This window comes from Lissotriton helveticus, chromosome 5_2 (assembly GCF_964261635.1).
Source record: "Lissotriton helveticus chromosome 5_2, aLisHel1.1, whole genome shotgun sequence".
NCBI classification, from domain to species: Eukaryota; Metazoa; Chordata; class Amphibia; order Caudata; family Salamandridae; genus Lissotriton; species Lissotriton helveticus.
The window spans coordinates 6,811,685-6,838,017 of record NC_136066.1 but is presented as its reverse complement, the minus strand read 5'-3'; the positions used below and the strand labels follow the sequence as shown (position 1 = coordinate 6,838,017).

The 26,333-nt window shown below is 51.2% G+C and overlaps 1 protein-coding gene across 4 annotated transcripts in view; it reads left to right on the top strand.

Moving 5' to 3' along the window:
- Positions 1 to 26,333, top strand: part of GOLGA2 (golgin A2) — a 355,961-nt gene that overhangs the window by 225,680 nt on the left and 103,948 nt on the right. For all 4 annotated transcript variants that reach the window (XM_078646638.1, XM_078646641.1, XM_078646639.1 and 1 more), the window contains 2 exons: positions 16,548 to 16,635; positions 23,685 to 24,028. In XM_078646638.1, coding sequence (XP_078502764.1) covers positions 16,548 to 16,635; positions 23,685 to 24,028 — 432 coding nt within the window. The remainder of the gene's footprint in view (positions 1 to 16,547; positions 16,636 to 23,684; positions 24,029 to 26,333) is intronic.

The window sequence follows — 26,333 nt, the reverse complement described above, 5'->3', positions numbered from 1 at the left end:
CACAAATGCCCGAGGGGCACGAAAAACCATATACTTTAAAAGTGGAATGCGAAATTACTAGCAGGTAAGTACAGTACTAATAGGCTTTGGACTCGCTAGGACTTGACTATAGAATCGTTAGATTACTTCTAGGAGGCCTAGGGGACTCGGGTGCAGAGTGTGCACTCTCACGCGGGATGCGGGACAAAGTCTATGGGAGCTAGTAAAGGCAAAGTTAGTGTTCACGGGCGAACCCGACCTGGTAGGAAGAAAAAGACAGTGGATCCTGACCCTAGGATAGTGAGGCTATGCTGGGACACCGAAGTGCCGAAGTTACCTAGCCCAGGGGCTGCAGCTGCATAGGTCTGAAAAGACGTCGGGGATCTCGTTGCCGGACCAGGAGCCTGGAAGAAGGAAGTTGCTGGCAGGCGACCAGTGAAGGAAAGTTCGTTGGATCCAAGCCTGGATCGAGGAAGAAGAAACCTGAAAGCAGAGGGGACCAAGTTCTTGAATCACTAGCCAGTGATTAAGTGGGCACCAGGATGGCACCGGGCGAAGTCACCTCGACTAGGTGAGTGGGCGACGCTGGCTCTGCAGATCTCACGGACCAGGAGGCGTTGTCGGCGACCAGGATGGAGAGGCGAGCTGTCCCACGATGGATGAAGCTGTCGGCGTCGAAGTTACCCAGGATTGGGCAACAAGCCTTGGCTAATTCAAGCCCACGCGGTGGACTCAAAATGGCGTCTTGAGTGGACCAGGAGGGTCCGGGGTGCTCCTCTTTTGGAAGGGAGCAAGGGCCAGCCTGGAGCAACCAGACCAGCAGCAGAAATGTCGTCGGGCGTCGTTCAGAAGGCCACAAGCCAGCGGGCTAGTAGCCAAACAACGCGGTGAGCAGCAAAAAGCAGAAGGGCCCCACGCAGATCGTGGAGATGCTGGGAGGCTGCACTTCGGTGTTGGAGCTGCTCAGGGTCGGGGCTTCTCGGACCCCAAAGCACTCACCAGGAAATTACTCGGCGGGCTTGCTGGAAAGAAGTCGTGCAGTCTTGAAGATGGCCGGTCCCTCGAGGTCTCGTCACACCCACGAATCTCAGCGTGACTGATGATGCAGGTAGAGGTCAGAGGTGCCAGGGAAGCCGGTTCTCGTCGAGCTGGGCAGTCTTGATCCGGAGGAGAGACTTGCAGCAGACCGCAGTGTTCTTAAGATGGTGCCTGCGGATGCAGGGTGACTACTCCTTAGTCACAAGGGAGAAATCTTAGGAAGAAGTCTTGAGTTCCTTTCGTGGAAAGTAGTTTCAGGATTCAAAGATGATCTGATTTGGAAGGGGGCCAGTTCCTACCTTTATCCTGTAAAAAGGGGCTGGCACGCGACTAAGTCCTGCCCTAGGGGTGGGACTAGGAGGGGGGTGGTTACACCCACTTCCTTGGCGGGCTTTTCCCCAGCACAGGGTCTGGAGTGACCCTGGAACTGGTTCCAGCCAGCCTATGCACAGTGAGCACCGGGGAGCCACGTGCAGTCACCTTCCTCTAAAGCCCTGCCTACCTACAATACACAAAACCCTGTCTGGGACGGTGCTGGCACCGCCCCTGGCAGGAAACCCTTTGTCCTTATCTCCTGCTCTGGGAGGACTCCCAGCAGCAGGAGGGCAGACTTGTGTCTCGGTGGCAGCATCCATTTTGTGGATCTGAGGCTCTGTTTGACTTTAACCGGGGTTAGGGGTTACATACATGTCGTGTCCCTCTAGAAGGGTGGAATGCTAACCCCGTCGCCAGAATTGGCGAGGGGTTAGTATTCCAATTCGTATGACACCTTACTCGACATGTTTTGATAAAGCGATACCAGAGTTGGCATATAACCGCGAGGATTATAATGCACTTAAGAGTATATGGTATGCGATATCATGGAAACGGCTAAGGGATGGATCCCGAAAGCCGCAGACAGGCTCAGCTCATGCCAGAGCACCATCTCACACGATTCCAAGCACTCTGCCTTCAGGATTGTTAAGGCCTGCCATAGGAGTGACTGATAGGAGATCTGTGTGTCCATTTTAGGGTTAGATACAGGTATACTATATCTAAAGCAAAGGGTGAGTACACCACCTTGCCCCAGCTGTCGTGCAGCCAGTTGTGTCAGTTTAGTTAGTCAGCCCAGGGGTGGCATAATACATGCTTCAGCCCCTGGGAGACTTCTGGGTACACCTCAGCCCTGGGTACAGGGACTTGGAGAGGGCCCAGTGCCAATTCAGTACCTGAGTACAATTTGGATAGAGAGAACAGCTAGGCTGTGGGTCTGATTAGCAGGCCCACAGCCAGGGAAAGTCGTAAACCAGTGCAGCAAAAAGCAAAAATCTGGGTGATCATAGGATTGCAGACCCTACTCTCCTACACTGATGTTTGTACAGGAATCTTGGACTCCTGAGTCGTGTTTGTGTTACTGATGCTTGTACAGGAACCTTGGACTCCTGAGTCGTGTGTTTGTGTTACCGATGTTTGTACAGCAACCATGGACTCCTGAGTAGTGTTTGTGTTACCGATGTTTGTACAGGAACCTAGGACTCCTGAGTCGTGTGTTTGTGTTACCGATGTTTGTACAAGAACCTTGGACTCCTGAGTAGTGTGTTTGTGTTACTGATGTATGTACAGGAACCTTGGACTCCTGAGTAGTGTGTTTGTGTTACTGATGTTTGTACAGGAACCTTGGACTCCTGAGTCGTGTTTCTGTTACCGATGTTTGTACAGGAACCTTGGACTCCTGAGTAGTGTTTGTGTTACCGATGTTTGTGCAGGAACCTTGGACTCCTGAGTCGTGTGTTTGTGTTACCGATGTTTGTACAGGAACCTTGGACTCCTGAGTCGTGTTTGTGTTACCGATGTTTGTACAGGAACCTTGGACTCCTGAGTAGTGTGTTTGTGTTACCGATGTTTGTACAGAAACCTTGGACTCCTGAGTCGTGTGTTAGTGTTATTGATGTTTGCACTGGAACCTTGGACTCCTGAGTCATGTGTTTGTTACCGATGTTTGTACAGGAACCTTGGACTCCTGAGTCGTGTGTTTGTGTTACTGATGTTTGTACAGGAACGCGTGTTTCTGTTACCGATGTTTGTACAGGAACCTTGGACTCCTGAGTAGTGTGTTTGTGTTACCGATGTTTGTACAGGAACCTTGGACTCCTGAGTCGTGTGTTTGTGTTACTGATGTTTGTACAGGAACCTTGGACTCCTGAGTCGTGTTTCTGTTACCGATGTTTGTACAGGAACCTTGGACTCCTGAGTCGTGTTTGTGTTACTGATGTTTGTACAGGAACCTTGGACTCCTGAGTCGTATTTGTGTTACTGATGTTTGTACAGGAACCTTGGACTCCTGAGTCGTGTTTGTGTTACTGATGTTTGTACAGGAACCTTGGACTCCTGAGTCCTGTTTGTGTTACTGATGTTTGTTCTGGAACCTTGGACTCCTGAGTCGTGTGTTGGTGTTACTGATGTTTGTACAGAAACCTTGGACTCCTGAGTTGTGTGTTTGTGTTACTGATGTTTGTACAGGAACCTTGGACTCCTGAGTCGTGTGTTAGTGTTATTGATGTTTGCACTGGAACCTTGGACTCCTGAGTCGTGTGTTTGTGTTACTGATGTTTGTACAGGAACCTTGGACTCCTGAGTCGTGTTTCTGTTACCGATGTTTGTACAGGAACCTTGGACTCCTGAGTCGTGTTTGTGTTACTGATGTTTGTACTGGAACCTTGGACTCCTGAGTAGTGTGTTTGTGTTACTGATGTTTGTACAGAAACCTTGGACTCCTGAGTAGTGTGTTTGTGTTACTGATGTTTGTACTGGAACCTTGGACTCCTGAGTAGTGTGTTTGTGTTACCGATGTTTGTACAGGAACCTTGGACTCCTGAGTCGTGTTTGTGTTACCGATGTTTGTACAGGAATCTTGGACTCCTGAGTTGTGTGTTTGTGTTACTGATGTTTGTACTGGAACCTTGGACTCCTGAGTCGTGTTTGTGTTACCGATGTTTGTACAGGAATCTTGGACTCCTGACTAGTGTGTTCAGTGTTACCGATGCTTATATTAGAGGCTATTACTGTGTGCTGCGATCCATTAGAAGTATGTGAATTTTATTGATGAAAGTGCCGCAGTATGAGTGGAGTCCTGAAGTCCTTAACCGGGACCTGCGCATGGACTGTTTGGATAACAGAAATGTTAAAACAAAACCAAGGGGTCTAACAATGTTTCTAGAAGCTTTCTGTCTGATTCAGTTGATGTCAAATCTAGTACCGAGCGAGTATTGTGCATGGCATTGAAAGGTGAGGGCTAAAGGCATCTTCCACATGACATGAAGGATGACCTACATGTAGCCTGCATGAGATCACCTGCCTCTTCTCCAGTATTGGGGTATCTTTCATAGATTCACTTGCTTGAATCATATCCCGTCCCTCAGTACATTTCACAGCAGCAATCAACATAAATTACAATGGCATTAAGACACTGAATTTAACAGGTAATCCATTTTATTTAAAAATAACGAAACTCAAGCCTATTAGGCGACGGCACCCTTAGAACACTCCCAAAAGAGGCATTTTTGTTCAGATTTTCACCACACTTTGTGTGAGAGGGAGTCTCCCTGAGCTCTGCTCAGTTCTTCTGATTTGATTATTTCCAAATTGCTTCGATTGTTTTCCAGTATCTCAGAACTTGTGAAGAAAGGTTTCTTTAGACCTTGTGGCACCTGCCGTAGGAAAAGTGTTTTCCGGAATATCCCCATACGTGCTTTTACTTCCTTCACCCAAACCCCAAGGTTAGAGACTGTAAAATCTGCAGGACTTTTTCCAGTAAAACCCTCGAAGACCGTGAGGGAAGACTTTTGGTCTGGTTACAGAAATTAAAAGCAAAAACTTCTGTTGTTTCTGATTAGGAGAGTAGTGAGTGTTCTGCTTCCTCACAAACATCCAGGAAGAGAGAGAGCTCATACCATAAGTCACCTCAGAGAATCAAAAAAGGGCAACAACCGTCCCTCTGCCTCAAAGGGTTACTTCAGAGGGAGTTACAGAGGCAACAACGGCAAAGGTAGAGGCAGAGGCTCAAATACACGCGCCTCCCCCTCCAACACAAAGCAGTGACTTCCCTACACTCCGCTTCCACCCCGATCATTTAACGCCTGTCGAGGCGACTTTCGGATTTCCTACCCGTCTGGCAGTCCATAACAACACACAAGTGGGTACTGGAAATTATCCATTCTGGTTACTGCCAGTGGTTCACCAACAATCCTCAAAATATTCCCCCAAGGTCACACAAAAACTCACCGGATCACCTACACCTCAAACAAGGTTCAGTCTCTCCTTCTAAAAGGGGCTATAGAGCCTGTACTACCACAACCCCACGGGTCGGGCATGTACTCCTTTACTGTCTAATACCCAAAAAGGATTGTTCTCTCAGACCAATATTAGACCTCAGAGAAATGAATCTTTACTTGTAGTCAGATCATTTTCAAAAAGCAACACAGCAACAAGTACCACCACTTCTGAAAAAGGGCGACTTTCTGTCTACTCTAGACTTAAAGGACACCTATTTCCATATTCCAATCCATCCTGCTCATCGCAAATTTCTCAGATTTGTGAAAGCGGGTCCTCATTACCAGTTCAAGGATTCACCTGTTTGGAGTCACCAACTGCCCCCAGAGTCTTCACAAAGTGTCTGTCGGTAGTCGCTGCTCACCTGAGAAGACAACACATCCATGTCTTCCCCAACTTGGACGACTGGCTCATCAAAGCCAGTACGTTTCCAAAACATCTCCAGCACACTCACAGAATAATTCAGTTAGTACATCAACTGAGGTTCACAGTGAATGTGCTAAAATCACATCTACAACCTGCCAATACTCAAAATTGTATTGTATTGTATTGTGATTTGTAAAGCGCGATTGCTGCCCAAATGGGCGTCCAAGCGCTAGAGCATGGATAGCCGAGCTGAGGGTGGCGGAGACTGAGATTTAAGTGGGCCTGGCAAACAGAAAGGTTTTCAATTGTTTGCGGAATGAGAGTAGGTTAGGGTTGGACCGGATTTGTAGTGGGAGTGAGTTCCACATTTTAGCGGCCTTTAAGGAAAACATCCTTCCTCCGGTCCTAGCTCTCCGTACTCTTGGGACTACGGCCAGAAAGGCCTCCGTGGACCGAAGGGGTCTATTAGGGTGGTATTGAGTGACCAGTTTGTTAATGATCGCTGGACCTGACTTCCAGAAAGCTCGGTGGGCAATACATAGTGCCTTGAAAGCCACTCTCTGTCTCACTGGGAGCCAGTGTAGGCTGCTCAGTGCGGGTTTAGCAGACTGCGTCCTTGGAATCTGTAGCAGGGCGCGGGCTGCGCAGTTCTGGACCACCTGTAGCTTTCGCATGGACGTCTCAGGGGCACCCACATACAGGGCGTTGTTTGAATCCAGCCGGGACTGAATCAGGCCCTGAACTGCCACTTGTTTGGCTTCCATTGGGAGGAGGGGGAGGACTTTCCTTAGAGTTCTGAGTAAGCCAAAACAGATGGCGGATAGTTTGGTAGCCTGGGTGGAGAAGGAGAGGTTTTTGTCCAGCCATACTCCTAAGCTTTTTACACTTTCTTTGGGAGTGGGAGGGGTGCCCAGACACCCAGGCCACATGGAGGGAAGTGACGTGGGTAATGCGGGACCTAAGAGCATGAGCTCGGTTTTGTCTCCATTAAGTTTCAAAGAGGAGCATGTCATCCACTTTTTAATGTCCTCTAGGCAGTTCGTCAGACTTCCTGAGGTGTGACCGGCGCCTTCCTGAGTCATTGAAACCACTAGCTGGGTATCGTCAGCATATGATACGATTTTTATACCCGAGGGTTCGACGAGCCCAGCCAGTGGTTGCATATAGACATTGAAGAGCGCGGGGCTTAGTGAAGAGCCCTGCGGTACTCCACAGTTCAGGGGTTTTCTGGCTGATATTGTGTCCCCGTCAAAGATCTGGAAGGATCTATTGTGCAAGAATGAATCAAGCCATCTTAGAGCATCGCCTCCGACACCGATGTTGCGCAGACGGTTCAGCAAGGTGGCATGGCTGACCGTGTCGAAGGCTGCGCTTAGATCAAGGAGGATCACTGCCACTGATCCTCCCTGGTCTAGTATCCTTCGGGACTCTTCGGTGACTGCCAGCAAGGCGGTTTCAGTACCGTGTTTGGGCCTGAATCCTGTCTGGGATGGGTCAAGGAGTGCATGGCTTTCCAGAAATTGTGTCAGTTGGGTATTTATGTACTTCTCCAGTACCTTGCTTACCCAGGGAAGTAGTGAGATTGGGCGGTAGCTGGAGTGATCTTCTGGGTTGAGGGTAGGCTTTTTCAGCAGAGCCCGTACCATAGCTCTCTTCCATCCATTGGGTACTGTGCAGGAGGATATGGATGAGTTGAGGAGCTCTAGCACCACGGGAAGAATGGCTTGGCTTGCTTGGAGCAATATTTCTGGTGGGGCAGGGTCAAGGGGAGAGCCAGATTTAACTTGGCGTGCCAGTTGTTGCAATGTCTCCAGGTTTAGTGGGGGGAAGTGGTCCAGCGTTGGCTGTCCTGGGGAGGGGGAATTAGTCGGAGAGGTCTGATTGGGTGTTATTGAGTTGTTGGCAGCTGTAGGGAAGGCGGAATAGATCTGAGTGACTTTGTTATGGAAGAAGTCTGCAAGTTCATTGCATTGATCTAGCGTTTTCGGGACTGGGGGGGCAGTGTTGACGGTAATGCATTTTTTGACCAGGTGGAAAATTTCCTTGGGTTTTGATTTTGCTGCCATTATTTGGTCTGCGAAGTAGGAGGCCTGGGCCGCCCTAACCCCATTTCTGTAGGCCTTAATAGCCTCTTTGTATTGGGTTTTTTTTTCTGGGAGAAAGTCTAGTCGCCAGGCTCTCTCTTTTTTCCTGCAGAGGCGTTTTAGGTCTCTCAGGGAATCTGAGAACCAAGGAGCAGATTTGTGTGACCTCTTGGGAATGGATTTCCGTAGAGGAAGGATCGTGTCCAGTGATTCCCTGATCCAACCCTCATAGTTGTTATTTGCTTGGTTGGGGTTTGTGCAGGGAGGTGGGCGAGAGCATTCAAGGTTAGTTGTCCATGGCTCTATGAGAAGTTTTTTCCAGTTTCTCTTGGTAATGGGATGGGGGGTCAGTGAAGGAGGCTTGGTGGTAGACCAGGTGAGTGGGACAAGAAAGTGGTCTGACCATGGGAGGCAGATAGGTTGTCCGACCATTAACTTGGAGCAGTTGCTAAAAATTGGGTCAAGTAAGTTCCCCTTTTCATGGGTGGGGATCTCACCAACTGGATCAGTTGTAAGGCTGCTAGGTCCTCTGTTAGTTCCCTGGCAGCAAGGTCTGTAGGGGAGTTAAAATGTAAGTTGAGATCTCCTAGAACCGTATAGTTGGCCGAGGTTAGAAGTCGATTAGCGATGATATCTGGGAGAGATCTGTGGAACAGCTTTCCTGGGTCTGGGGGGCGATATATCAGGGTGCCAGAGAAGGAGCTGTTCGCTGTGAAGTCTATGCTGAATGCTAGGCTCTCGCACTCAGGAATAGCTTCAGTAGTAGTGCGGCAACCGAACGTATCTTTTAGGATGATAGCCAGGCCTCCGCCTCTTCCCTTGGTCCGGTCTAGTCTGTGGATTTGGAACCCGGGGGGTAGGGCTGAGACTATGTCTGGCTCTGAATGAGACATGAGCCATGTCTCGGTCAGAAAGATAACGTCTGGGTTGTAGTTTTCTAGTAAAAGACATATTTGTGTGCTGTGCCGAGGAAGGGATCGACAGTTTAACAGGTACATCTGGTATTCCTGGGACGTGGCAGGCGTCTCAATGGTGTCAAAGGAGTGTTTGCAGCCAGGGCATTGGATGGGAAGTTCGACTGGGAGGAAGGAGAGCGGGCATTGCGCCATGGTAGAGGGCCTAATCTTTTTTATGGCAGCCGAGCTGTAGGTCCTGACCTGGGTGGGGAGAGGGGCAGGGGGCGTAGCCCCTGGTCCTGTCTACCTAGGAGCCACCTTAAATACTCAAAAGGCTCTGGCCTTTCCCAACGCAGCCAGAATTTGCAGCATTCAGGCTTTAGTTCTCCAGTTTCAATCAAATCACTAGCTTCCAGTTCAGGTGTATATGCAACTACTGGAAATGATGGCATCTTGCATCCTGATCATCCCCAATGCCAGGCTGCACATGCGTCCCCTTCAAGAATGCTTAGCGAGTCAGTGGAACCAATCACAAGGTCTGTTAAGTGATCTAGTGTTGGTAAGCGGCCGTACTCCTCGCTCTCTGCAGTGATGGAACACACACAATGTATCAAAAGGACGGACGTTCCTAGACCCAGTTCCACAGACCGTACTAACAGCAAATGCGTCTCACTGGCTGGGGAGCTCATCTTTAGCACCACACAGTGCAAGGCCTGTGGAGTCAACCGCAAAAGGTGCGCCACAACAACCATCTAGAGCTGCTGGCAATCTTTCTAGCTCTCAAGGCATTTCAAACACACCTGGTTGGCAAAGCTGTCTTCGTTCATACCGACAACGTGACAGCCGTGTATTACATACAAAGCAGGTGGGAACACACACTCACCAACTGTCCCACTTAGCCCAAGACATCTGACGGTGGGCCATTCACCACAAAATCCATCTCCTAGTGGAGCACCCCCCAGGAGTGAACAACCACATTGCACACCTCCTCAGCAGTCAGAAACCGCAAATACACGAATGGGAACTTCACCCTCAGGTTCTCCTCCCATACTTCCAAAGTTGGGAAGTCCTTCAGATAGATCTGTTCGCCACACACCAAAACGCAAAATGCCGAAGCTTCGCCTCCAGGTACCCACACCCGCAATCCAAGTGCAATACACTATGGATGAACTGGTCAGGGATATCACGCTTTCCGCCTCTCCCACTCATTCCATGAGTGGTTCGGAAGTTCAGGCAAACATCCCTCACACTGATCCTAGTAGCTCGCACATGGTCCTAATGGGGCCACCTTTTGAACCCATGTATAAATGCAAGCCAGAGGTCCTCTCTCGGAAAACCGCTTTCCTCATTGCAATCACTTCACTGAGGAGAGTGGGTGAACTACAGGCACTAACCATAGAAGAACCCTTTTTCCAACTGCACAGAGACAAAGTGGTTCTTCGTACAAACCCCAAATTTCTACCTAAAGTAGTATCAGCATTTCACATAAATCAGCCGGTAAAATTACCTGCATTCTTCCCTCAACTTGATTCAGTTACAGAACGAGCTCTACACACCTTAGATGTCAGAAGAGCACTGTTATATTACATTGAAAGAACAAAATCAATTCGTAAGACCAAACAACTTTTTGTTGCTTTTGCACCACCTCACAAGGGCAATCCTAACTCCAAATCAGGTATTGCAAGGTGGATTGTTAAGTGCATTCAAACTTGTTATGCAAAAAGAACTCTAACTGTACCTCCTAAAGCGAATTCCACTAGCAAGTTAGAGGCTACTATAGCTTTCTTAGGAAACATCCCCATAGTCGACATTTGTAAAGCTGCAACATGGCCCACACCGCACACATTCACCAAACATTATTGTGTAGATGTGTTAACCAGACAACAAGCTAATGTGGGCCAGGCAGTACTTTAAACACTATTTCAGTCAACTCCAACAGCTACAGGTTAGCCACCGCTTTGGGAGAATACTGCTGTATAGTCATGGCAGCTCAACACTGTTATCCCAATTAATGAAAAGCCCGTTTGAACCTATCCACAGGGCAGAGCCAAAGTTCCTCACTTGGAAGGTGGCTTTGCTGCTCGCTCTTACTTCCGCGTGAAGAGTGAGTGAGTGAGCGCCAAGCATTTACTATAAAGGAATCTTTCATGGAATTCAAAGATAGCATGATAATTCTTTGGACTAATCCCAAGTTCATACCGAAGGTTCTCACGGCTTTTCATCTCAATCAACCAGTTCTGCTAAAGACTCTCTTTCCCAATACTCAAACACCAGCAGAAAAACATCTACATACTCTTGATGTAAAGAGGTGTTTAAAGTTTTACTTACACTGCACAAAACATGGACCAACTTTTTGTGGCCTACGGAAACAATAACAAAGGTGGACCAGTTTCCAAACCCACCATAGCAAGATGGATTTCGACAGCCATACAGTTCTGTCGCTCTAAGACAGCTAGACCTTTAAGACCGAAAACTAAGCTCATTCTATGAGAGCAGTTGTGGATTCTATCCAGGTTTCGGAGAAGACTTCATAAGAACTGCATGGGTAGCTGCTAGCGTGCAGTTGGGTCAGTGCAGACACATCTCCTTACCCCACCCAGAGCTGATGGTAGTGATGGGTGCATCACTACTGGGTAGGGGAGGCCATCTCGGAGACAAGGGCTCAGGTGACTCTCTTCTCTGTTGGAAACACAACTTCACATCATTTTGTTAGAGTTAGAGGTGAGCCACTTGCCATTGAAGGCCCTCCTCACAACCATCAATGGACGATCCTCATAGACAACCCCATCGCCAGGTGGTACCGCGGCTAGTAGGGCAAAGTGAGGTCTTCGGTGGTGTGCGAGGAGGATCTTTGCCTCTGGAAGTAGCTGACTCGTCAGGGCATTTCTATGGGCGTAAACCACCTGGCCTGGATCTCTATAAACTCCAGGGCGGACCAACTGAGTCGCCGACCCCTAGCGGATCGCAAGTAGCTGTTACACCCATAGGTGGCGCAGGACCTTTCAGAGCAGTGGGGTGAACCCTGGCTCAATCTTTTTGCCACAGTTGAACTCGCAATGTCAGTATTTGTGCACTGTAGAATTCCCGAAATGGCTGACTCTCTCAGACACTTCTCGCCAGTGGATCTCGGGACTCCGATACGCCTTTATGCCTCTACCCCTGCTGGCTGGAGTTCTGAAGATCAAAACTGACTGGACTCAACTCCCCCTAGTGGCTCTGGATTGGGTCAGGATGGTGCGGTACCCAGAACCTCTGGGCAGGAGCATCTGTCCTCCGATGACGCTCATGCTTTGGGAGGATCTACTGTTGCAGTCACAGGGCTACGGTCCTGCACCCACGCCTCTGTATCCAGTATCTCCTAGCACGGAAATGAAACTGCGGCAGCTGGTGTCCTTTGACCTTCCGTCCAAGGTAGTTTATATTTTTTAAGCAGCTAGGCCCCATTTACAAAATCGGAGTACAGTGGGCGCTGGGCCAAATTTGTGGTTTGTTGCGGCACCTACCACATTGTTTTGTCATTGCCCCGCAAGCACTTGCGTTGGGTTTAAAGGCTATTTGTCAGCTCTTTAAGCCTTTTTACGGTTGCTGGATCAGCCTTCTTTCTTTGACTCGCCTGCTGTGATTAGGTTTTTCAGAGATTTTCAGCATTTTTCTTTTCCACCAAAACCCTTTGTGATTCCCCAATGAAACTGAAATCTAGTCTATACCTTCCTCCTCTGTACCATTTTTTAGCTAATACACGGTTTATGTCGTCTTTTACCATTAGAAACTGTCCTATTAATTGCTAGAGCAAAGGCTTGGCATGTGAGTGAGCTTCAGGCATTCAGTCCACCTGCTGCATGCTTCAGTTTTTCCTGACAAACTGGTTTTAGGACACGAACGGCTTTCCTGCCTAAAGTGATAACACCTTTCATGTAAAACAGGCTATCGCCCTTCTGGCGTGCGTTGCCCCGCCTCACCCTCGAAAGAGCAGGAGAGACTGCATTATTTGAATCGCAAGAGGGTCCTCGGCTTCTGGTGCCACCGAGTGGTAGCTCCGTTCTTAGTGGGTTTCTTGGGGGCAGAGTAATGCCAGGGTGTGCAAGGGAGAACTACCTCTAGATAGAGAGTACTCCGCCTTCAAATCTGCTACACTTTAGCTAAAAAGCAGCCCCCAAAGGGTCACCGGCTCGTTGAGGGCGTTGTACCTCCAGCTCGTCATCAGTTCATTATTTGCGAGTGTGGTACATGAATCCCTGGACATTAGATGTTACCCATTTGTGCAATTTTATTCAGAAAACAATTTGTCAAGTGCTGTTTTTTCCATGCCTTCTTTAGGAATGAATGTATGCTTGTGTGATTTTTGTGAATTTAATGTAAATTGTTATCAACCCTTCTCAGCTGTGTTTCTCTCAGGCTTGCTCTCATTCATTCTGCAGCTCTTTTTAGCAAATGCCCCTCTTGCAATGAGAGGAAAAAGGAAATATATAATGACTTTGCTTGGGGCATAGTTTCCTTTCCTTACCATTCAGCATTGCTGATATTCAGTTTATCGTTCTGAGGAAAGCAGCAGATCTCCTAGAAAGTTACCCAGGTGCGTCGGGGTCCCTTCTGGCCAAAACCTTTCTGATGGTTTAAGATGATCATAATGTGAGGCACTGTCTCAACCCTGGATTTGCACAGGGAAGCTGCCTGGACTTTGTTTCAAGAACCCGAACACGAGACACGGCGCTCAAGAGACATTGTCTGGCTGTAGTCTCGCAGCTCGTTTCGTCATATAGAGGCTCTCAGGGTTTTTTGACGTCTCCCCAGTGAAGGCTGTTTTATACTAAACAGTACACAAGACTACTGCTACTCTCTGCTCTGACATCCGTTTCAGTTGCATGCAGTTTTTCCTTTACATGGATTTCACATGAATGGTATCAGTCTATAGAAACTGGAAAAAAAACAAGAATCACATTCAAACAAGTGCACTATAGTAAAGAAGCGGTGTATCTGTGGCACGGTATCTTTATCTTGCTAGGGCAAGATAATCATTGTAAGATTGTCCCTTGTTTTGTATCTCATATGCTGCTGTTCAACTTGTTTTGGGCTTCTACGTGGCTTGAAGCCAATCTTGGGACTCTTTGACGCACCCATTCGGCAGATGATCGTCCACACCACTGTGTTGACATGACTGGACTACTGCAATGGGTTGTTACTTGGCGTCAACAAATCGGCGACCAAAAGATTACAGTGGGCACAGAACGCGGCGGCACGCGGGGCTACGTTCTGCCATGTCTCAGACCTTTTATGCCGACTCCACTGGCTACCCATAGAGAAGAGAGTCTACTTTAAGACCCTGTGTACAACACACAAGATCTGTACAGTCTGGGTCTGCATATTTTGAGCAAGCTGTGCTCTTGGTATGGTCCGATGCGAGCCTTATGCTTCGCTGACCGGTATTTGACTCGTGTCCCGCGGGTGCGCAGGTCAAGAGCAGGGGGCCGCTTGTTTAGAGCACTTGCCCCCAACCCTCTGTAACTCAATCCCTCTTGCCGCTCGCTGCAAGCAAGACCACTGGGCCTTCAGAAAAAAGATCAAGACTTGGCTTTTTTCCAATCTCTAGCTTCCTCTCTTTTCCACTCTGTTATACTTGGAGCTGGGAAGCCCTGTTGCCAGGGCAGCCATGCGCTCTATAAGTGCTCCTAACATAACATAACTTGAGGTACTTAACAGAAACAATGGTTCACTCAGGGTTTGTGAATAATCCTGCGAAGACTCAAGAGTGTTGTTCATTTACAAAAAATGGTTTTCCCTGAATTCGTCTTATGAGACTATTTGTTACCAGTAAACACTTTATGATCAACATTGCTCAGTCTGTTGTGTATGGGTTCTCTGATTATTCTGGTATTTGCCCCCCAGATCTACACTCTGTTGCCTAAGCTCCTGAATTCAATGTATTCCGTCTGCGAGACATTCCAGAATACTTCTTCAGAGAAATCCTGTCTGTAGCCAGAGCGGCATCCATCAGTAAAATGGGTGAAGCTAAACGGAAATACTTTTGCATCTGGTGTAGAGGACATCATTGGGGCCTTTTTTAGAATGTTTACACAGTGAGACGTCCTCCACCATCGTGTCCACTACATGTAGTGCTGTTTCAACTGATAAACTCCTTTCCAACCAGTGCATTGGGCAGAATGAATGTCTGTCTCTTGGGACACGACTGTTCTTTTAGTCTTAACACCTGCTATAAGCGTCCGTGAGATTCGAGGCTTTACTATCAAGGAGCCAATCCTCCTTTAACCTAAGGACTAATCAGCATTTTCTACTTCGTGCCGTCAGACTTCCATCTAAACGAGCCAGTGATTTTGAAAGCCCATTATCCAAACCCAACTACAGTAAAAGGATGTTTGAATTTTTACATTGACGGAACCAAGCCCTAAGGAAGTCTCACCAGCTGCTTGCGGCATATTGTCGCCCAATGAAAGGACAGTCCTAGTTCTCGCTGGGTGTCATCCGCCGTAGTGATTTGTCATAAAGAAGCAGGTCGTCCTCTCCAAGAGTCAGTGGACACTTATGCCACGAAAGGTGTGTGTAGATCTACGGTGCGCTTCACTGGTGTGTCCCTTGTGGACATATTCAGGGCAGCAACAAGGAGATAGACACACATTTACACAGCCGTACTGCCTGGATTCAAGAGTACCAAGGTCTCTGGCAGGAGGGCAAGCGGCTCTCCGTCATCGGTTTTAGTCGGGGAAGCTGGTTTAGCTTTTGTTACCCTACAACCTCTGAAGGACTCTTAATGTGTATGCACTGCTTGCGGTTCTGATTTAAGCACGTGAATCTGTGAAATATCCAGTACTGGAGAAAAAAAGTTATTTACCTGTAACCGAAGTCCTGCAGTGTTGGTATCCTTCGTAAATTCACGTGTCCCGCCCTGCCCCTTAACTCAGGCACACCTGTATACAAAAAAATGACAAATTCTTGTGCTATGAAATCTGAACTATAGTGGCTTGGGTGGGAAGAGAGACTTTGTTCTCTTCGATTCAGTTTTGCATCTTTTATAATGGTGTGAATAGGTTACTGTAGTGATTGTTAGTCCCACTGTGTATTTTCAACACTGTCCTGCTCACCGTGTGTACCCTAGGCCTCCCAGCTCTGACTGCTATGATTCAAGCACATGAATCTATGAAAGATGCCAATACTCAAACTTCAGTTACAGGTAAGTAACTTGTTTCTTATCTACCCATCCTAGATTTGGTGCCGACTGTGTGATCTTAGTTTCCACTTTCCGCTCCGAGGGGGTCACACAAGTGTCCAGATAGGTCACCTGGAGAAGGATAAATGCGGGTAAGAATTACGACGTTTGTCAAAATGACAACTTTTGACAGACCTCCACGGTCGCCAGGTCACTGGACTGATTTCCAGTGGGTGAGGAAAGCTGTTCTTCTACAGTTGAAGGGTGAAGGTGCGCAGGACACTAGAGGGAGGTGACGGATTGAGTGGGTGCAGATGTTTTCGTGCTTTGACCTATGACAAGTCGGAAGGGCTACTGGGGCTGGACAGAAAATAGTATGTTTTTGCTGACAGTGACTGTGGAATTGGAAAAGAGTTTGAGTTTGAGCAGAAGTAAGGACGCCTGCAGGGGTAGTTGAAAGATTTGATGGCACGACTTGGAAATGTACACAGTGTCAAAGCAAAATTGGGAATGAGCAGAAGCAAACGAGAACACCGTAGCTCTGCGGATCATGGCTTGCCCCTCTTGTGTCCTCATTGCTGATTCCCTCTCAACTCGTTTCTCCTCATTCTGCCTTTCTCTCACTCCATTCCTGCTTATCTCAGTCTGTCCCCCTGCTCTTCATTCCCCCCGTCTTGTGAAGCTCCACTCATCTAATTGTGTCTTGCCTCTCTAAAGGTCCAAGCCCTGACCAGTGAAAAGGAGCTGAGCCAGAGCCACATTATACAGCTGACGAGCACCTTAACAGAGCTTCAGAGCTCATCAGGTAAGCAAGAACTGTGGAAAACGGCCCCAGTGCAGATTTCACCTCCCCCCGTCTCCTTTGCAGGGTGTGCTGGATGTGCAGACTGGGCTTTGTTTTTTCAGTGGTAAAGAAGATCTAGTCGTATTCTTTGGCCTGCCTTCAGCTGGGTGCCGTATATGTACGAGGCCGCCTGCCCTGAACTCTGCCAAGCCTGCGTCAAGGCTCTGAGTGTGCACAGGACCTTTGGCTTTTAATGCTTTGAGCGTGGTCTTCTTCTGGGATTCTTCTTGTTGTGTTTGCAGCATCTGCCGTTCTGGACCCTTGTTTTGAGAGAGTTACATGGTGGATGGCTAATTGCTCACTTAAGTTGAATAGAGATAAAACATAGCTAATGATTTTAGGAAATAAGCCACCATAAACAGCCATTGGATGGCCAAAGTGCCTGGGCACTCCCAAACCCCTCCTCCCCCATAAAGAGCACAGGCATGTGGTTAGATAGCTCTGTATCTATGGAGGCACAAGTGAAAACAATAACAGCATCCTGCTTTGGCATGATCACCGACCCACACAATCTAGGAGCATGGTGGTCCACGCGTTGATTCTCCTGCTCGGACTACGGGAATTCCCTGTATCTGAAAGAAACAGGTTAGTATTAGATTCCTTACCTTAGAATATCCCCAGGCGTCAGTCTGGATCCGGAAACTTTTGCGTAGCAGTACCCCTGCGCGTCGGTAGGCGTCGTCTGCAGGCGTCCCCTGCGGCTCCGCGTCGTCGGCGTCGTGCGCCGTGATGACGTCGCTGGAGTATATAGACGCCGCCTCCGCGCGCTGACGTCAGTTCTTCTTTTTTCCGCGCCAGTTAGCGCAGATCCGAAGAGCAGTACTCCGGTCTTTTGACCAAGTTTTTGTTAACTTAACTCTTTCTTCAAGGTGCCGGTAGGATGCCCGGGTTTAAGAGTTGCGACGGGTGCGACCGCCTGATGTCGGTCACCGACCACCATCGACTCTGCCTCCGGTGTCTGGGCGCGGACCACGACGTGGAGTCCTGCGTCGACTGCCGGGCCTTGACAGGTAAAGCTAGACGGGAGCGGTCCCGCAAGCTGCTCGAACTCCGAGTGTCGGCCCCGCGTCAAGAGCGGTCCCGGTCCGGTCGGAGGTCGAGGGAGCGGTCGAGGGAGCGATCGCGGAGCCGCCATGAGCGCTCCGGGAGTCGCCACCATTCCTCCGGTTCATCAGGTAAGCGACACAAGAGGTCGGGGCGTCGTCATCGTACCCCCGACTCCCCCCGACGCCCGCGTGATGCGGCCGGGGGTTCGGGTGGCCCCACCCCCGCGGCCCCGCGTGGGTCGCCGACACCGTCTGCCCCATACCCGTCGGTCCCTGGGGAAGGCGCGTCGCGCGAGGAGATTGAGGAGTTCCTCATGGCTATGAGGGCGATGTCTCCTCCGGCGGGGCCTACGGCGCCTGCGGGCCCGTCGGTCCCGTCTGGGAGCCCGAGCGGTTCGGGTGCACATGCCCCGAAGCCGCCGAGTGATCCGGCCCCGGCGCCGCCGGCGGCTCCGGCCCCGCTGGGCCCTTCAGGGTCGTCGCCGGCTGGTCCACCGGCCTCTCCGGCGTCGATTCCATTGGGGCAACCCGTGGTGCCGCCTCTGCGCGGCGCCGTGACTCCGCCGTCGGTTCTGGCCGGCGTCGGTCCCCGGCGCCACCCCCGTTCCCTCTCTGACTCCTGACGCGGAGTCGGACCGGCGACGTCCGACGCCGAGTCCGGCGCCGTTGGGGCCCATTGGCTCCGAGGAGCCGGTTTATATCGTCGACTCGAACTATGGCGATGAGGACGATTATGGAGAGGGTTGGGAGGGGTCTGAGGACCCTTTGTCACGAGCCTTCCAGTATGACGTGGACTGGGTGGGTGACTTAGGTGATGCCAGTGGTCTGGACGAGTCGCCCAACCCTGGGTTTGTCTCGCCTTCCCCTGTGGCGTCGGAGGCGGGGGCTCCCTATTCGGTGGTCCTGATGAGGGCTGCCAAGGCCTTGAGCCTTGAGCTCCCCGTCGCTAAGGTGAAACCTAACATCCTCACCGAAGTATTTAAACCGCAGTCATGCCCACAGGAGCCTCTGCTGCCGTTTAATGAGGCCCTGACGGATGTCCTTTTGGGCACCTGGTCCAGGCCCGCTTCCGGTGCACCGGTTGACCGGAACGTTGCCAGGCGTCACCGTCCGTGTTCGGACGACCCTGCCTTCCTTTCCACCCATCCCTACCCGGAGAGTCTGGTGATCCAGGCCTCCACTTCCCAGTCCGCATTCCCGTCGGCTCCGCCCGATCGGGAATCGAAGCGATATGACCAATTTGGCAAGAAGGTCTTTTCGTCTTTGAGTGCTGGACTGCGGTCTTGCAATACCGCATGCCTCTTGGGCCGCTACACCCACTCTCTGTGGGACACGGTCGCGAAGTGTCTGCCGCAATGCCCGCAGGAGGTGCGGGACAAGCTCAACCAGGCCTTGGTTGAAGGCCGGGACGCGGCGAGGTATTCGATAAGGTGTGGTCTTGACACGACCGACTCGCTGGGACGGGCTATGTCCACGACGGTGGCGATTCGTCGCCATGCTTGGCTGAGATCCGCCAACTTCTCGCCGGATGTCCAGAATGCCCTCCTGGACATGCCTTTCGATGGCAGTCGCCTGTTCGGTGACAAGGCGGACAACGCGCTTGAGCACTTCAAGGACTCCAGGGTCACGGCCAAGTCCTTGGGTCTTTCGACCCAGCGCCAGCAACCGGGTTCGTTTCGCCCCTTTCGTGGCCAGGGAAGGGGCGGTCCCACGCGTGCTGCCAGCCACGCGCCGCAGAACGCTCCCCAGCGCGGTGGCGGCCGTGGATTCCGCCGTGGTGGCGGTAGAGGGCAGCGGCGAGGTCAGTCCACACCTCCCCCCGCAGCAGCCTCCAAATCTTCCTAGTCCGAGCTTTCGGGCCCATGTGACGCCAGTGGGTGGCAGGGTTCGCCATCACCACTCCCGCTGGTGCACGATTACATCGGACAGGTGGGTGCTGCAGCTCGTCCGAAGGGGCTACTCCCTCCCCTTCGAGTCCACTCCTCCAGCCATGCCACCGCAGAACCACCGTGTGTCGGGGGACCACTTGACACTTCTGCAGGAGGAAGTTACGGCCCTCTTGGCCAAGGGGGCCATCGAGCGCGTTCCTGGGCCAGAAGTAGGGTGTGGTTGCTACTCCCACTACTTTCTGGTGCCCAAGAAGGACAAAGGGGGCCTACGTCCTATCTTGGACCTACAGAACGTCAACGGCTTCCTCCGGAAGGAGAAGTTCAAGATGTTGACTTTGGCTCAGGTCTTGGCTGCTCTAGACCCACAAGACTGGATGGTAGCGTTGGACTTGCAGGATGCGTATTTTCACATCCCCGTCCTGCCGGCCCACCGGCGTTACCTGCGGTTCACGGTAGGCCACGAGCACTTGTTTCTCGTGCTCCCATTCGGCCTTACCAGCGCCCCACGGGTGTTCACGAAAGTGATGGCGGTGGTCGCAGCTCATCTGCGCCGGTTAGGGGTTTCAGTCTTCCCCTACCTCGACGACTGGTTGTTGAAGGCGGGCTCGCCCCAAACAGTCGTCCACCACCTTCAGATGACGGCAGACCTCCTGCACGAGCTGGGGTTTTCCATCAATGTGCCGAAATCACACCTGTGTCCCTCTCAAAAGCTCCTTTTCATCGGAGCGGTTCTCGACTCGGCGCAGTTTCGGGTTTATCCTCCGGAACGGCGGGTCCGGGATATTCAGGCTCTGATTCCCATCTTTCAGCCGTTGTCCCGGGTTTCGGTCAGGTTGACGCTGCGGCTTCTGGGGCTGATGGCCTCCTGCATCCTTCTGGTGCATCACGCCAGGTGGCGGATGCGGGCTCTGCAGTGGGACCTGAAGTTTCAGTGGGCCCAGCATCAGGGCAACCTGTCCGACCATGTCCTGATCTCGGAGGGCACTGCGAGACAGTTGCAGTGGTGGCTTACGGACCGCGATTGGGTCAGGGGGAGATCCCTCTCCCTTCCCCAACCGGAGCACGTAGTTGTGACGGACGCGTCCCTCCAGGGCTGGGGAGGCCACTTGGGAGAGGCAGAGATCAGAGGCATCTGGTCTCCGGCGGAGTCCCGGCTCCATATCAACATGTTGGAGTTGCTGGCGATTCGCCTAGCACTGAAGGCATTCCTCCCCTTTGTCAACGGGAGTGTAGTGCAGGTGTTCACGGACAACACCACCGCCATGTGGTACTGCAACAAACAGGGCGGTGTGGGGTCGTGGACCCTTTGCCAGGAGGCTCTGCGCCTCTGGCAATGGCTGGAACGTCAGGGCGTGACTCTGACGGTTCAACACCTGGCAGGTTCTCTGAACGCCAGGGCGGACGAACTCAGCCGTCGGTGCTCGGTGGATCACGAATGGCGTCTGAACTCGGACGTGGCGAACGGCCTCTTTCAGCAATGGGGAGAGCCTTGGTTAGATCTATTCGCCACAGAAGAGAACGCGCAATGTCATCAGTTCTGCGCGTTGGAGTTTCCAAGACGGCACTCGCTCGGCGACGCCTTTCGGCGCGAGTGGAGTTGCGGTCTGTTGTACGCCTTTCCGCCTATACCACTTCTGCCCAGAGTGCTGAAGAAGATCAGGCGCGACCGGGCCCTAGTTATCCTTGTGGCTCCGGACTGGGCTCGAAGATACTGGTATCCCGAGCTACTCAGCATGTCAGTCGGTCCCTCGATCCGCCTGCCCCTTCAGGAGGACCTTCTGTCGCAGCAGCAGGGGACGGTCCTCCACCCGAACCTGTCCAGCCTCCACCTCCATGCGTGGAGATTGAGCGGCGGCAGTTGAGGCCATTCGACTTGCCTCCTGAAGTCTGTGATGTGATTCTGGCAGCCAGGCGTCCCTCCACAAAGTCGGTATACGCCTGCCGGTCAAAAGATTTGTGGCATGGTGCACAGCAAAGGCTGTGGATCCCCTTTCTGCCCCTCTTTCCGAGGTTCTCCTCTTCCTTCTTTCTCTTGCCCAGCAGGGCTCTGCTCTGGGCACTGTCAAGGGCTACCTTTCTGCCCTTTCCGCCTTCTTAAGGCTACCTGATCAGCCATCTTTATTCAAGTCCCCTATTGTACTGAGATTCTTGAAAGGCATCACGCACTTGTATCCACCTGTTCCGTTCGTGATGCCTCAGTGGGACTTGAACCTGGTTCTGACATTCTTGATGTGTGCTCCCTTTGAGCCGCTTCATTCCTGTCCTCTCCGTCTTCTCACTTTAAAGACGGCCTTCCTGGTTGCCATCACCTCTGCCAGGAGAGTGAGTGAGCTCCAGGCTCTTTCTGTTAAACCTCCTTTCTTGTCCGTTCATCCTGACAAGGTGGTTCTTAGGACTAGGCCTTCTTTCCTGCCCAAAGTAGTTTCTGCTTTTCACATCGGGCAGTCCATCACCTTACCCTCCTTCTTCCCGCCTCCGCATCCTTCAAAAGATGAAGAGCGGCTCCATCGTCTGGACCCAAAACGTGCGCTTTCATTTTATATGGATCGCACACGCCAGTTCCGGGTGGATGACCAACTGTTTGTTGGCTACGTGGGTGAGAAGAAGGGAAGGGCGGTACAGAAACGAACCATCTCTCGGTGGGTCGTCCTGTGCATCAAAGCATGCTATTCTTTGGCTCGGAAGGAGCCTCCTGTTGGGCTGAGGGCCCATTCCACTCGGGCCACGGCGGCTACTACTGCCCTGGGCCGGGGAGTCCCTTTGCAGGACATTTGTCAGGCAGCTACATGGGCCTCGCTGCACACCTTTGCGAGGCATTACTGCCTGGACAGTCAAGTCCGGAGGGACGGCTTCTTTGGCCGTTCGGTCCTCCAGGATTTTCTGGTGTAGGATTGTATTGGTTCGCAGACCCACCACCGGGGTTGGTATTGCTGGGGTATCTATTCTAAGGTAAGGAATCTAATACTAACCTGTTTCTTTCAGATGAACAAGTTACTTACCTTCGGTAACGATATATCTGTAAGAAACAGTAGTTAGTATTAGATTCCTTACCGCCCCACCCGTCCTCCCCGTTCTGCGAACTGATACCTAGGGTTAGGGACATCCCTTTCAGGGCCCTAGTTTCATATGGCACCAGTGTTAGTTCTCACATGGCTCTGCGTGTTCTGGCGCGGAAAAGCTGTGTGCAAAGAACTGACGTCCGCGCGCGGAGGCGGCGTCTATATACTCCAGCGACGTCATCACGGCGCACGACGCCGACGACGCGGAGCCGCAGGGGACGCCTGCAGACGACGCCTACCGACGCGCAGGGGTACTGCTACGCAAAAGTTTCCGGATCCAGACTGACGCCTGGGGATATTCTAAGGTAAGGAATCTAATACTAACTACTGTTTCTTACAGATATATCGTTACCGAAGGTAAGTAACTTGTTCATATGGGCTCACTGAAATGACAGTGAGCGGCAGCAAGGACTATCCTTAAGTCACCTAAACACACCTCAGCAACGTGCTCTGGCTTCCTTGCACTGGATTCCAGTGGAGGAGAGGATAAAGTTCAAGGCGCTTTATCTGGCTCACAGGGGAGTCAACCATAAAGGGTCTGCCTTGATAAGGGGTCGTCTGGTACCCGACAGCCCTAGCAACACCTTAAAATCCTCTAAGGATACTACTAAAGGTTCCGCGAATCCAAGGGGGTCAGATGGGGGGGAGACAGATCATTCTTGCATCTGACCCCTGAGCTAGGGAACACTGTGCCCACTGAGCTCAGGAACTTAATGAACAAGACACGTTTCAGAGAAATGACTAAAACTTGGCTTTACCCCCAACAGCTCTAGATATTTGCCACCTCAGAAACTCCTAAGTGTACAGTGCGATTCATTCAGAGCTGGGAAGCCCTCGGGTAGCTACACACTGTATGAATCTGCATAGCATCACAAAACGCTGCTGTATTGCTCCCTGTTCTCAGGTGTAAGAGCTTAGCTGATCTGCATCGAGGCCGTCTTTGAGGTAGGAGGCACGTTTTAACAACTTTTAAGAATCCTGCAACTGCTCTGATTGTTGTCTCACTCTCTCCACAGCCCAGCCCAAGGAGCCTGAGCCTCGGGCTCCTGAGGGCCCCACGGACCTGGAGCTGTCCTTGCAGGCTGAGGTGCAGAAGCTGCAGCAGCTGATAGAGGAGACTCAAGCCCGCTTTGAAGCCCAGGTTCAAGACAATAAGCAGCTGAGTCGTCTGAACCAGGAGCAGGAGGAGCGTCTGCTGCAGCTGGAGAAGGAGGTCGAGCGCCACAGCGAGGACAGCGTGGACCGACAACAGATCCTGGAGAACATGCAGAGTGATAAGACGACCATCAGCCGGGCGCTCAGTCAGAACCGCAAGCTGAAGGAACAGCTGGCTGAGCTGCAGAATGGCTTCGTCAAACTGGTGCGTGTTGAAGGAGTTTAAGTAGTTTCTACTGTATGCGCACCACCTCATCTATTGCACCGTCAGTCACCTCAATGCGAGGGCTCAGGTTTATCTATTGCCTTCTGGCTGTTCTTCTATCCTTGTTGCAGTGCAGACTGTCTTAGTTTCCATGACACCATTCTCCTCATTTTCTCTTTTTGTCTTTCCTCCTTCCCAAGATCCCTCCTCTCCTTTCGAAGGTCTGTTTACCAGAGCCCTTTGTTTTCCGTCCGATGATCTACTCTTACTTTTCTGAGGTCTTTCATTTCCTTCCTGGGATCCTAATTGTTCTTGAGACCTCCCATTTCAACTGCGTATTTCTGACTGCAGATTCCTCACCGTTGGAACGTCCCCATATGCCAAACTGGTCTGGTGAATTCTTCAGTAGTGCTTTAGTGCGCTGGTAGGTTGTGTGTATCTCCATCTTGACACCCTACAGCCTGGAAGGGACAAAGTGAAGACCCCTATAAGCACCACACCTGCATGCTGAAATCTGTTCCTTTTTTTCTCCGGCCTTTGCGATGGATACTTTGCTCGGCTCCGAACCTCATTGGTTGTCAGACTCCAAAACATTTTGCATTGTGCTGGAATGTTATCCCGAAGATGAAAGGATTCAGACTGTGCTGAGACTCAAGGAAGCAAATGTTGGTCACTCTAGTGGCACCAATAGCAGCACTGGGGCAGCCGGATGCAGACTTTATGGGCCCGAAGAGCAACTCGCTGAAAAAGCGCTTCAACACCCCATCAAGGGTAGCAAGCGCTATATAAATGCAAACCATTTTTCGTCTTCTATCCCTCCACTATCCTTCTCAATCCAAATAACTGACTAACATATCTACCACTCAAATTATTTTCATATCTTCACTATACTAATTCACAACTAATCCTTTATTGGTTCTGGACAGCAAGCTACTTGCCAAAAAAGCGCTATGACGCCTCGTCAGGGGTAGTAAGTTCTATATAAATGCAATTACAATACAATACAAACATGCAGACTGCAGTGGCAGTGTGTGTGTAAAGGTACAGGGCCTCTAAGGGTGTCACAATAAGTGCTGCAGCTCTTAGAGGCCTTCCCTGGCCACAGGGCCCTGGGTACCTGTGGTACCATTTACAAGGGACTGACATGTGGCCAAAGAGTGCCACTTGGGTTTTGTCTTAATGCAGTTTAGGGAAAGAACATAGGCCCTGGGTACCTGGTTGGCAGGAACCCAGGGCACACTCAGTAAAAGTACATCAACACTTTGGTAAAAAGTGGGGGCAACCATGCGAGGTGAAGCACAACTCTCAGTCCCTGCCAAGTTGCAGATGGGAGAACCCAGCCAACCGGAGAAATGCATATGCCCCCCACCCCTACTACAGGATGGCATAATAGGGGGTGTACCCACCCTAAGGAATGGACACATTGGTCCCAATCTTTACTTACTTGTACCACCCCTAAATCTAGTATTTAGGTGCAACCCTGAACCTTGCCTCCTCAGACAAGAACCGACAAGAAGACGAAGGACCGAAAAAGCTGTGCTGAACTTAGAAGAGGAGGACGCCCACTGACTTGGCCCAGCCCTACCAGCCTGTCCGCACCTTGTACCTGCTTCAGCAAAATCCCAGTGCATCCTGCAGCCAGCAGCCCTCAAGAACCGGAAGGACCTGCCCTGCCTTCCGAAACCAAGACTTTGTCTCCGGTGAGCACGGGATTTGCTCACCCACAGACTCTGGCTCCGGCCAAATCCATGAGTGTACACCCCTCTGCACACGACACCCATGGCCCGAGTTTGAGTGGCCCTACACCATGAGGAGGTCTCCCCGGTGATCCTGACCTGAGATCTGGTGATCTCTGACCTGCCTCGAATCTCTAATCGATGCCTGCAGCCCCTTTCTGGAGGATACCCCGTCCACAGTTGGTAAGAAAACCTGTCTCCTAAAGACACTCTTTGCACCAGAGGTCCCACCACCTTGGGTGGCCCAACCGACGGTGTCCCAGCATCGCCAGGCATCCCAACTTACCTCTCCAACCGGTGGTCACCTCCAGAAGATCTTCATCCCCGAGCCTGCAGTCTTTGTTGCAACCGGAGAATCCCCATTGAAAACAGGGCACCCCACACCAAAACAGCACCCTGCACCCTGCCGCCGTGGGTGTACTTTGGGTGCTAACTCGGATCCCCCTTTGCCCTGAGCCTAACACCAGGAGCTTTGCTCCCACAACCCAGTGGCCTGCTTGTGAGCAGCCACCAACCAGAGACCCTCTATCCCCCATTGGATAACACTGGACCTCAGCACTCTGCACCCG